Source organism: Monodon monoceros, unplaced genomic scaffold (assembly GCF_005190385.1).
Source record: "Monodon monoceros isolate NGI ecotype Baffin Bay Population unplaced genomic scaffold, NGI_Narwhal_1 Super_Scaffold_5, whole genome shotgun sequence".
NCBI lineage: Eukaryota > Metazoa > Chordata > Mammalia > Artiodactyla > Monodontidae > Monodon > Monodon monoceros.
The window spans coordinates 10,341,223-10,353,664 of record NW_021703782.1 but is presented as its reverse complement, the minus strand read 5'-3'; the positions used below and the strand labels follow the sequence as shown (position 1 = coordinate 10,353,664).

The following is a 12,442-nucleotide window of genomic DNA, read 5'->3' as shown; positions in this document are numbered from 1 at the left end:
CCCATGTTGTTTCCATGGCACAATGTTACCTCCTTACCCGAAAGTCTCATCAGTATTAAAAGGGCAAATAGAATTGGGTCCCTAAAGCTTTATTTTGCAATTTTTTCCCACTATATTTAAGTTTTTCAATGTTTATTTTTGGTGTTTGCTTTTTATTAAACTATAGTTGATATACAATGTTTTGTTAGTTTCTGGTGTACAGTAAAGCAATTCAGTTATATATATATATTTTTTCATATTCTTTCCATTATAGTTTATTACAAGATATTGAATATAGCTCCCTGTACTATACAGTAGGACCTTGTTGTTTATCCTTTTTACATCTAGTACTTTGTACCTGCTAATCTCAAACTCCTAATGTACCCCTCCCCACCCCATTTCCCCTTTGGTAACCATGAGTTTGTTTTCTATGTCTGTGAGTCTGTTTCTGTTCCATAAGTAAGTTCATTTGTATCATATTTTAGATTCCACATATAAGTTTTTCGCTGTTTAGCTATTTTTCTCCAGTAAAGCACAAGTTTCTTGTCCCTAAAGCTTTAGACTTTCGTGAGGGTTTCAAGATGACTCTTTCTGGCAATAGTAGAAAAATGAAATGATGTTGCTTCATACTCAGCTTATGACAGAAGTAACAATATACTGAGTTGTCTATAAAGCCCCCAAAATTGGGAGGTGTTCTTTATTAGGTTTTAACAAACAGTAGTAAATCTGATTATTTGCCTCCAGGTTTGTATTCCATGGTGCTAAGCCCCAAGAATTAAATCCATGTTTTGGGGGGGCCAGATTTGCTGGGGGACATTCTCAGAAGGAAATCTTGCATGCCCCTACGCAGCAGTGCATTCTCAGCAACCTCCCTCAGGCTCCTGTGCAGCTTCTCCATCTCCTTGCATTCACTTTTGACGTCTACAGAAGAGCAGAAAGTAAGCATTAGGAGTTAGTCCTTTTCAGAAACGTCCCGAGAATCCTGTTCTGACCTCGGTCACCTGTCCCAGAATCTGAGCTTGAGAATGGAGCTTAGAGCTCAGACAGTTCAGTCAATATGTTTTATAAATAGCTCGATCAAACCAGGCATTCTTGCTCTTATCTTAAGGCTTATCTCAGCATAGGGGGCACCTTGAAAATAAACACAAACCTACCCATAAAAAAGGTCTGGGAAATCACTGAGTCTTTACAAAGGCCTCATAAGTGCTCAGTGGAAGGAGATACAAAGCACACCCCACACAAAACCTCCCCCAAGTCTTTTCCAGGCATCTCTCTCCTTTTCCGATCTCTCTCCCCACAGCTGTGCCCGTTCTAAGGGAATCTGCTCTTACTTTTGGCATCTCAGGCTCTTAGCCCATGATCTGCAATCAAATGGTATCCTTTTGATGGTTAATTTTATGTGTCCACTTGTCTGAGCTGTGGTGCCCAGATATTTGGTCAAACATTATTCTGGATGTTTCTGTCAGTATATTTTTGGATGAGCTTTACATTTAAATCAGTGGACTCTGAGTAAAGCAGATTGCCCTCTGCAATGTGGGTGGGCCTCATCTGATCAGATGAAGATCTGACTAAAACAAAAGGCTGGTCTCCCCTGAGCAAGAGGGAATTAATTCTCCAGCAGACTGCTTTTGGACTTGAACTGCAAGTCTTTCTTGTATCTCCAGCCTGCTGGCCTCCCTTATCAGATTTTGGATGCACAAAACTGCCATAGTTGCATGAGCCAATCCCTTAAAATGATCTCTTTCTCTCTCTATGTATGGACATACGTATACATTCTATTGGTTCTGTTTCTTTGGAGAACCCTGACAAACACAGTCCTCTTTGAAGGGACACTTCAGACTGACCTTGGGGTTGGCTCTGGCATTGCTCCTGAAAGCCTCTCCATCGCCCTTGGCTCTATATGCCCCGCATCATGACTCAGACCCACCCACCCTGAGCTGGCCAGTGATGGGGAGCCAAGACCTTGACCAAGAAGGGAGTCAGGGGCTTCCCTGGTGGCGCAGTGGTTGAGAGTCCGCCTGCCGATGCAGGGGACGTGGGTTCATGCCCCAGTCCGGGAAGATCCCACATGCCACGGAGCGGCTGGGCCCGTGAGCCACGGCCACTGAGCCTGTGCGTCCAGAGCCTGTGCTCCACAACGGGAGAGGCCACAGCAGTGAGAGGCCCGCGTACCGCAAAAAAAAAAAAAGAAGGGAGTCAGAACCCTGAGTCTATTTGTCTTTCTCCTGAGTCTAGAAGGTCTCCCATTTCCTCACTGCCTCTTAAATCGTATTTATCCTTCCAGGCTCCATTCTAGGGCCCAGCTTACTTGAAGCTACCCCAGTGTCCCAGCCCTGAATAACCACTGTCTTCTGCACTGTGGGAATAACAGTCTGGTGCCCAAGTGCATCCCCTCCCTCAGGTTTTTGTATAAATGTCACATTTCCAGTGAGACCTTCCCTGGCCACCCTGGCCCCTCCTCCGGGACGTCTCTCTCTCCTTCCCTGCTTTATTTTTCTCCATAGCATGTATCGCTCTTCGGCTTGCCACACACTTTATTTATTCTGCTTCCTGCCTACCTTCTGCCCTCTGGGCTGTAAGCTCCATGAAGGTGGAGATTTTTGTCTGTATTGGTCACTGCTGTGTCCTCAGTACCTAGAACACTGCCCAGCGCCTAGGAGGGGGCTGTGGTTTCTTGGAGACTGAATGCATATGATCTGCTATTGTGATTTACAGTCTTGCACATCTTGTCTTAACAACCAGCTAAGACTCAGAGCAGGCACTGTTTCAGACCTCTTTGGTACCTGGCACAGTACTCCCTACATAGTGTATATTCGCTGGTGACGGGAAGAAAAGGAGACGGTCTTAAATTATGGCAAAGAGTAATTTACATCAAACTCAGGGGAGCATTTTCTGTCTGTGAGACCTGGAGAGTCGGAAGACCTTTGACCACTTCGAGTGGGGCGGGGCGGGGGGGGGTTCTTAAAAGAAGACACGATTGGGTGACTCTAATCTTAAAACAGGTTCAAGACAGATGGTCATGGGAAAGATGGATAAATTGCAGTGCAAGGGTGTCGTAGCTCCTTCCCAGAGACCACTAGGAACAGGTTAGATGGCCGTCTCACCAGCCAGAATTCGGAGAGAACAATGATTTCCAAAGAAATACGTTAAGTGCAGGACAGATCTTTAGAAGCGGAAATTGTGGCTTTTTCTTTGGAAATAGCCCTGACCACTTTCACCCTGATGGACTCACCAAAGGCAGCAGCTCTTTTTTTCCCCAAGCAGGCAACTGTGCACATAGTTTAAAACCTAAAAGACTCAGTGCAAAGCGAGTCTCTGCCTTCCCCATTCTCCAGCCTCCAGTTCCCCTCCTTAGAGACAACCAGTGTGACCAGTTGCTGTGTATCCCATGGAGATTTTTCTGCATATACAGACATGAACATATGCTTTTCCTTTTTTTCTCTCACAAATGGCAACATATTACATGCTTTTTTTTTTTTTTTACTTTACTATATATCTTGGAGCTTGTTTCTTACAGTAAGCTACATATAAAGCTGCTTTTTTTTTTTAACCAGTTGCAAGGTCCTCTACTAGTGGTGTAGCTAAGTGAGCTTAACCATCACGACCCCTAAGTCTATGGATGGATCTTTGAGGTCTTGACACCATGAACAATGCTGCCCTGAATAACCTTGCACGTGCCACTCTGCCATGTATGAGGATATCAGAGGATAAATGCCGAGAAGAAGGATTGCTGGGCCAAAGGATGTGCACGTTTTTAATTTTGCTAGAAATTGCCCAGTTGCTGTTTGCACCAGTTTACACTTTCCAGTTTACACCAGGGGACCTGGTGGAGCCCATGGTGTGAAGGGGAGATGGTTGCCTGTACCATATGCCCCTGGTGCTGCATCCCCTCTTCCTGGTGGATGAAAACAAACCTTCTCCACCACAACCAGAAAATGAGGCTTCTCATGGGAAGATATCAATCTAAAAGAATGGGTTTATGGAGACACCAGGACAGAGGTATGGATTTGACTTTGCCGCTTTCCAGCTATGGATCCTCAGCACATTATCTAAGTTTCTGCATCTGCAAAATGGAGCAAGAATGCCTGCCCCTGAGGGGGAATGTAAGAATGTGGTGAGACGTTGTACACAAAACCCGAATATAATGCTTGGTCTCAGCTGGGTGCTCAGCAAAGGAGGGGTCAGTCATGTTCTTATCATCTCCATCCCTTGCCCTAGAAATTCTTCCTAACTTAATTTCTTTAAATCCAGCAAAGAGCAACCACAGTTTGGGGGGTAGGGGTGTGGCATCATCACCCTTTATGCAAAGGTTGTATGTATTTACCTGCAAGCTCCTTGTAGAGCCCATCCCCCTGGGACGAAGCAAGGGTCAGCATGGTGGTGACGCTGCCCTTCACCTTCTCCGTGATTCCATTCTACACGACAAAGGACGGTCATTCTGTTAGGAGGGCACAGCCTAAGGGAAAGGAATCTCATGAAAGGGACCCCACCCAATCCCCCAGCCAGAGAGTGTTAGCGACTGGGGTTGTCTTTTGGCAACTTTTTCAAAGTTTGCATTTTGGCACATTTTTCAAAGTCAGGTCCAAGGGTGGACCGCTTGAGAATACCCTGGGTGACCAGAGTCATCAGGACAACATTTCTGAGGGGTCCCACCTGCCTTTGTATCTCCTTTCCTAGACTCGTGGAAATTGTACCTCTGATGCTGAACGACCAAATCAGGAGTAACGAGGAGTCACAGAGGCGTGGTGGGGGGAGAACAGCCACCGCAGAGACAGAAAAAGAGGCAAAGAGAGGGTCACCGTCCCACTGTCCTATCATGCATTTAGTCACTGCGTAAATGTTTCTTGACCTCCTGCATTTCATAATACACCATTAATATATAACTTTCCAACTACCTGAGAAATGTCTTCTTGCTACTCTCAGTCGTTCTATCAACTAAACCAGTTTTCCTCTTCTAAGCATCCCTTGCCTCCCATTGAAAAACACTGGACTCTCCACTAGCCTGACAGAGCCTAGTTTTGAACCTGCATCTCCTGACTCCAAGTCTTATGGTCTTTTCTTCAATGCACCAGGCTGGGAACCCAAAGCTCCAATCTCGGCTGCATCTGTGAACCTTGTTCTAGTACCTCATGCCCTTGGCCTCAGCTTCCTTGTTTGTCAGATCAGAGAATGGGAACCCTCTGTGGTCTTGCCCAGTTTCCCTTTCCTGCATGGCTGTCACTTAAGATGCATTTGTACATGCTCAACATGCTAATCATTTTTCCGTGGAATTGTTTTCTTGGGCACCTTAAGGGCCGGTTTTTATACATTCAGTGGGGATTGGCAGCTGTAGAGTTTGGCAAATTTTCTGCAGGTATTTGTAGTCGGTGGTAATATGTTAAATGATGGAAACTAAACCACGCCTGGTAAATGAGATACCTCTTGGCCTGGTCCAAGAGATATTACATGCCTTGTATTGTGGAGAAATGTATTTTCCATAACCGTGGTGATGCGGGGAGAGGAGACTGTGCAGAAGCAGGTTTCAGGAAGCAGGCTGGTTCAGAGGTGGACGGAAATAGCAAGGAGCCGGGGTCCTCAGGAGGTTGGGAGAGAGTCAGCTAAGCCTGGACTGAGGCTGATGAATTTGGAAACCCTATTGGCTTGGGGCCTGGGGTGGGGGGGTGGGTCAGCCAGCAGTACCTTGGACTAAAACAAAGAATTTATATTACTTGGGGAGGGGTTGGCTAGCTAAGAGACCCAGGGCTGGGATAAGATCATCCAAGCATACTTGACAGAAGCACTTAGGTTTGAGGAAACTGTTAGGAACTGTCTTCTGAGATAGACAGCGTCACACCTAAATCTATGCCAGGGACTGTAACAGACTGACCTATAGTAGTTGACTGGCATTTATCTATTGGTATTTTATGTAGACAAGTCATTTTCCCTCATTTAAAAAAAAAATCTGTCTTAAGATTATGCTATTGCTGGAGCCAGGTTACCTGGTCCCAAATCCCCGCTCTGTAACTTACTAGCTGTGTGACCTCTTGATACACCTCTCTTTGCCTCCGTTTTCTCATCTGTAAAATGGGAACAATAAGAGTATACTTCACAGAGTTGCTGGGGATTCAATGAACTCATGTTTGTGAAGAGCTTAGTATCCCCTCTAGATATTACAGTTGTCCTAGTGATGACTCAGTAAAGAGGAAAGAGGCAGGAGAGAGCTGGAGGGGCTGCATTTCTGAAGCCACGGTCTCAGAGAGAAGCCCGAGCCAGCATGTGGTGGCAGTGGAGGCTGGCCCCCTCCCCAGAATCATGGCCATCAGTTGGGCCCTCTCTAGAGAAGGCATCCGGCTCTATTTGGGCCCAAACAACTACTACTTCTTCTGTCTTCTGTGCCTGCTTCCTGTGCTCCCCCAGGAGCCTCTTTGGGACTGGAATTCAAACCATGGATGTCAAATACCTTCAGCTGGTGAAATTGGTGCTGCATCCTTTCTTGAGCCCGTTCGAACATGCCCTCGTCCACCTGCTGGTCCAGCCCTCTTCTGAGGACATCTTTCATTCTTTCACATGCTTTTTTGCCCGTGATCTGAGCTGCCTCTGGCAAAAATGATAGTCACAGTCACAGCACAGCAAGGACTTGCTTAGAGACCTTTAGCATCAGAAAGACAGACAAGCAAACAGGGACCTCCCTGGTGGTGCAGTGGTTAAGAATCTACCTGCCAATGCAGGGGACACGGGTTCAAGCCCTGGTCTGGGAAGATCCCACATGCCGCAGAGCAACTAAGCCAGTGCGCCACAACTACTAAGCCTGTGCTCTAGAGCCCACGAGCCACAACTACTGAAGCCCACGTGCTACAACTAGTGAAGCCCGGACGCCTAGAGCCCGTGCTCCGCAACAAGAGAAGCCACTGCCATAAGAAGCCCGTACACCACAATGAAGAGTGGCCCCCGCTCACCGCAACTACAGAAAGCCTGCGCGCAGCAACGAAGACCCAACGCAGCCAAAAATAAATAAATAAATTTATTTTAAAAATACAAAATAAATTTAAAAAGCACATTAAAAAAAAGACAAGCAAACAAACTATACACACATACACATATGTATTATACATACCTACCTACATACACTTATATATATTCATACATGTAGCACCATTTTCTACACCGTGGAAATAGAATAACATGATACAAAACACTAACTCAATATTTAGATCATTTTCATGTTGAAAATCTAATGAGTGAATTAAGCAGGAGCTTCCAAAATTCCAAACTCACCCGCCCACCCCAGAAAAAAAAAACAGTGGGACCACCAAACCCAGAAAAAGTTGGAAAGTGAGTTTACAAATACTTAAAGAAAATAAGGATGAGAATTGGATAATGGATTTTTAGTTTAATTAGCTGAGATGCAGCACGGAGAGGAGAAGCAAGGTGTCTAGATAAAGGGTGGACAGAAAGAACTAGAAACACACAGATAGAAATGGGTCATGACTGACCTCTCCCCACACCCTTGCAATTGTTTGGTTTTAATTTGTAGAGCAGGAGTGTTATGGGGACTCAGGACACAGGAGGACAAATACTTTGAAGGGGGAGCAGCAGACTAGGATGCTAAAGGAGCCGACAGACCCAGGAGGAGGAGGTGGAAAAATTACTCTCGGGGGCCCACCTTCGTAACAGGGCTTCAGGTCGTTCTGAACAGAGGTGCTGAGAGACTCATAAATCCTCCTCTTCCTTCTGAGGATGTGTCCCTCCAGGCCTCCCAGGATGGCGCTTATCTGAGAATCCACGTTAACAAAAAGCCATTTGTGACAATCCCTTAATAGAAGCAGGGCAGGGGTTCCCGGTGTACGGCCACCGCCTCCTCTGCCCTGTATTATCGTTGGCTGTTCACTCGTCTCCGCCACTGTGAACTCCTCACAAGCAGGAACTTTATCTGAAGCACTTTTATGTCCCCAAGTGCTTCCCGCAGTGCCGGGCACCTCAGAAAACTCGATAACTATTTGCAGAGTTGAACTCGGGTGCATGCAAGCTGCTGGGATGGGGCATTTGGGGGAGGGCGGGGGAGGCACAGGCGATTTCTCTAGTGTTACCCTGTAATTTGGGATGGGCCTGTGCTGGGGACTGAATAGTCACGTTCCCCCAGATTCTTCTGTTGAAATCTTAAACCCCAATGTGATGGCATTAGGAGGTGGGGCCTTTGGAGGTGACTAGGTCTTAAGGAGGGAGCCCTCCCAATTGGGATGATTCCCCTTATAGACAGGACCCCAGAGAGCTCCTCTGCCCCGTCTGCCATGTAAGCACACAGCAAAAAGATGGCCACCCGTGAACCAGGAAGCAGGCCCAACCGGACACCAAATCTGCCTGCGCCTTGATCTTATACTTGCAGTTCCAGCACTGTGAGAAGTAAATTTCTGCTGTTTGTAAGCTGCCTGGTCTATGGTATTTGTTACAGCAGCCCAAACAGACTAAGGCAGCCTGGACTAAGCAAATGAGTCACAGACAAGAGTCTTGAGGCCTCAAAACTAAAAAACGATCTGCAAAAAAAGACACTTCTTTAAACTTCACCACTGTGGATAATACTTCATGATATTGGCAAAAATGATAAAGAACTCAGTGAGGACGTTACAAGTGGGTTCAAATGTTTATACTTCTAAGGATTCTTTGAAGATTCTTCTTGGGAACTGGGGCTACTTGACAATCTCAGCATTTACTCTTCCTTTCTTCTCAGTGGGACAAAACTTGCTACGTCTGTAGCAGACTCAGAACCGCTTCTCTTTGCCCCATCCCACTATGTTCTGTATCCCACAGTACCTGCTATAAGGTCCACCCAGACCCTGGACACTCCAGGGAAACAGGTGGGAAAAGACAGGCAACCTCCAAAATCCTGCTGGGAAGAAAACCACTACCCAACCTCGCTGCCCCCTTCACTTTATAAGGATCTTACCTCCTGGATCAGGAAACTCTTTTTATAGCTATCATATTTCCAGCCATTTCTTATCCCAATTTCCGTCATCTTCTCCTGCAGAGAGCGCTTAAAAGCATCTATGTGGGGCATCAGAGCTGAGCCATCACTGGGCTTCCCAGACCTACAGGGGAAAGCACGATAAAATGTTAAGAGACAACGGTGGCTATTGTGGGGTGAAAACAAAGAGGAAACTAGCTGGTATTCTTTTACTCATTTTTAAGAGAAGGAGGACGAAATCTAACAGTTACAAAATTCCTATAATGAAGTCCGTGCAATGATGTCCATTTTACAGATGAGAAAGCTGAGGTTCAGAGACGGTAGCTAACGTGTTCAAAGTCACACAGCTAGTAAGTAGCAGGGCCAGACCTTGGGCACTGATCTGTTTAACCTCAAAACTCATAGTCTTTCTGCTGCCCAGGTGTTCCCACTTGAAAGGGTGGGACGAACTACACCTTAAAAGATGGATAAGATTTAGGGATGTGAAAAGAAGGAGGAGGCATTCTCCACAGGGACGACATAGTGAACTAGGTTTCAGGACATCCCAGGAATAAGAAGCATCAGGTGAGTAGAGGAGAGGGCAGAGGCTTGAAGTCCTAGCTCTCTTCTTATGAGCCGGGTGACCCTGGGAAAACTATACGATTCCTCCGAATGGCAGTGTGTTCACTTGTAAGAAGACCAGAGCCACCTCAGAGGGTTATGGGGAGGATGTGATGACATGATGCATGCAAAGTGCTTAGCACAAGTCCCTGGTACATCTCAGTTGCTCTTTGCTGTCCTCAGGCTGGTTAAAGCCAGGGGTTGACACTGACAGGGGGGTGGGGAGAGATGGGAAAGGCCAGTTGGAAGCAGGTGGAATGTCTTGAAGGCCGTTCCAAGGAATTTGGAGTTTACCCTACAGATGTGTAAAACGGGTGGGTGAGCGTAGGTAGAATCGCAGGATTCCAAACACATTTAAAGGAAGGTTGGGGGCACGGGGGTGGAGGCACTGAGTAAGAATCGAGCAAAGGTAGAATGGCTCAAACAGGAGAGGGTGGTAGGCCAGGTGAAATGCCAGGGGCAAAGGAGGGAGACTGGGGACAGGCTGGGGATTAGGAGAGACTGTTTCTGTGGATGGAGAAAAGGATTGGAGGTCAAGGAAAAAGGGAAGGACGGGGCGCTGTGAAGGTTCAAGCCCCCCACCCCACGCGGTGTGAGCGCACTGTGTGTCAAAAGCAAGCGGAGTCATCGTGAGCCACTTTTCCTTTTCTCATTCAGGGAAATTTACGAAGGCCGTGTGTTTCCTTAACTCCACACTCTCCAACCAAAATACCCCTGTCCTGGGCTCAGATCCCCGGTGCATGTAGGAGATATTTGAAAAATAATGGGAATCATAAAATTAATCTGAAAGCAGCATCTCCAGCTGCACTCCAGGTCACCACAGGAAATTTTTAAGTAAACCAAACTAAGGCTTTTGTGTTTTGCCAAAGACTAAGTTTTCCTCCTCAAGTTGCAAGCTACTCCGGACCCTTCCAGATCCAAAGTACAAATTCTTAAAGATGAGCGTTCTTCGGATGTTTGTTCACAGAGGATCCAAGTGAAGGATCCTTTACCTAAAAATGCCTCCAAAAACAGGATCAATCTGTTCATAGATGGGCTGCGTGATGGCTTCGTTCAGATCTATTCTCCCAAGAGTCCTGGAGGCATAGATACCGTTTTTCAGGCAAACCGCTTTCAGAGTCTGGTGAAAACCCTGGTTTCCTCTACTCCTCTGGATAATTAAACAATAAGATAGTGGAGTTAGTAGGTGTTACCTAGAATTCACGGGATCAGAGCTGCACTGCCTTTGGCCAAACACCATTACCAAGAATCACAGGGAAGAGCAGAGACATGGTCTTTCAATGTATTATTAAGCTACACAAAGAGGACAGCAGTCACACCTCAAGTTGGCGGGTGCCCCTGCCCTGGGTTCCCAAAGCATCCTCTGCTCTCTGCTTACATACAGCTTTGCGTTTGTCTCTTTACTCATCAGGCTGCTAAACTGGACCATCAGCTGGTTAAGATCAGGCCCGATGTTTCATCCATCGTGATGTCCTCACCATCTGGTCCTGGTATAGGTCATGCTTGATAAATAAGTGCTAAATGAGCAGTTATTAAATGAAAGTGTGCTCTGACTCTACCGCGAGTATGTGTTTTAGGTTTTCCGAGCACAGCCTCGATGTTTTACACTTTTTATTACATATTTGATAAAACGTAACTTGATGTGTATCTCTTTGTAATATTTTCTCCCAGAGACATAAACTCACACATCGGAAGAAAAAAATAATATGAAGCTAGAGCTATAAGAGACTTGACAAATTTTAGCCACATCGTGATTGATCCTCAGTAAAGAGAATAAAAAATACATTTGCACTGACTGAAATTTCAGTAGAGGTCTTTGTGATCATTAATCAATGATATATGTTTTCAGTGAATGGCCATGTAGCATGGTACAACTGGCATCATACTATCTCTATCTATCTATCCATATCTATCTTCCCATATCAATCTATCATCTATCTCTATTTTAATATTCTGCCATTTTTGCTTAATATTATAACATGAGCATTTCCTGAATTCATTGTAAATACTTTCAAAAAATTATTGGAATAACCACGTAATGTCATATGGGTGTATCATATCATTAGCATTCTCGTATGATTAGACATTTAGGCTATTTTACTATGTTACCTAAAGATATGATGTTAGTATATACATGTCTGCCCAAATATCTGATCGCAAGGGCAAGTTGCTTATCAAATAGGAACGCCCTGGGTTGTGCCCATAGTCACAGAGTAAAGAAGCCATTGAAGGGCTGAGGAGGGCGGGGACAGTTCCTGGGAGGAAGCCCTGGTGACAGCCTGAAGGTGCCTGATGCTGCTTCTTCCTCCACAGGCACATTGTCTCAGAGGACTGGTCCCCACCTCATGCCTTCACCTTCTCAGCACCCACCCACTCATTCACTTTTTGTGATCTGGGATCTTCCACCATCGTATAGAAACAGTTCTCTCCAGGGTCACTTCGTTGCCGATCGTTATGAAACAAATTACCCCAAACTTCATGGCTTAAACAACCACACACATTTCTCATCTCTCATCCCTTAGAAACCCCATATAACTATTGAATAATGAAAAGATAAAACAACAATTTGAAAAGATAAAACAACAAGTGAGAGATTATAGGGTGCTTTCTTACTGTGTATCTAATTGATACTTACATCAGCCCTGTGAAATAGATTGGGCAAGTGTTTACCATCCCCATTTTACAGAAGAAAAATCCCAACAGGCTTAAGTGGGTTTAGGGCCTTGCCCAGGCCTACAGAGAGGATGTTTGGTGGGGCTGGCATTCCAAACAAGACCCTTGGATCCTAAATTCCAATTCTTTCGGCTGCGCATGTACCCTTCCCTGCGTCCTCACAATGCACAAACAATTCACTCAATATGCTTTCCTGTGTGCAATTTTCACTGTCTCCTAATTTCTTCTAGCTCTTTATTTCTTTCAAAAGCA

General features: G+C 45.6%; 1 protein-coding gene across 13 annotated transcripts in view; it reads right to left on the bottom strand.

The window, feature by feature from the left end:
* Positions 1 to 355: 355 nt before the first annotated feature.
* Positions 356 to 12,442, bottom strand: part of NUGGC (nuclear GTPase, germinal center associated) — a 47,668-nt gene continuing 35,581 nt past the window's right edge. For 5 of the 13 annotated variants that reach the window (XM_029201934.1, XM_029201936.1, XM_029201935.1 and 2 more), the window contains 7 exons: positions 10,510 to 10,667; positions 8,900 to 9,041; positions 7,622 to 7,730; positions 6,419 to 6,555; positions 5,988 to 6,035; positions 4,304 to 4,394; positions 356 to 900 (listed from right to left, as the gene is read on the bottom strand). In XM_029201934.1, coding sequence (XP_029057767.1) covers positions 755 to 900; positions 4,304 to 4,394; positions 5,988 to 6,035; positions 6,419 to 6,555; positions 7,622 to 7,730; positions 8,900 to 9,041; positions 10,510 to 10,667 — 831 coding nt within the window. In that variant the 3' untranslated portion in view covers positions 356 to 754. Of the gene's footprint in view, positions 901 to 4,303; positions 4,436 to 5,987; positions 6,036 to 6,418; positions 6,556 to 7,621; positions 7,731 to 8,899; positions 9,042 to 10,509; positions 10,668 to 12,442 lie in introns of all 13 variants that reach the window. The other 8 variants (XM_029201942.1, XM_029201941.1, XM_029201944.1 and 5 more) reach the window with 7 other exon arrangements.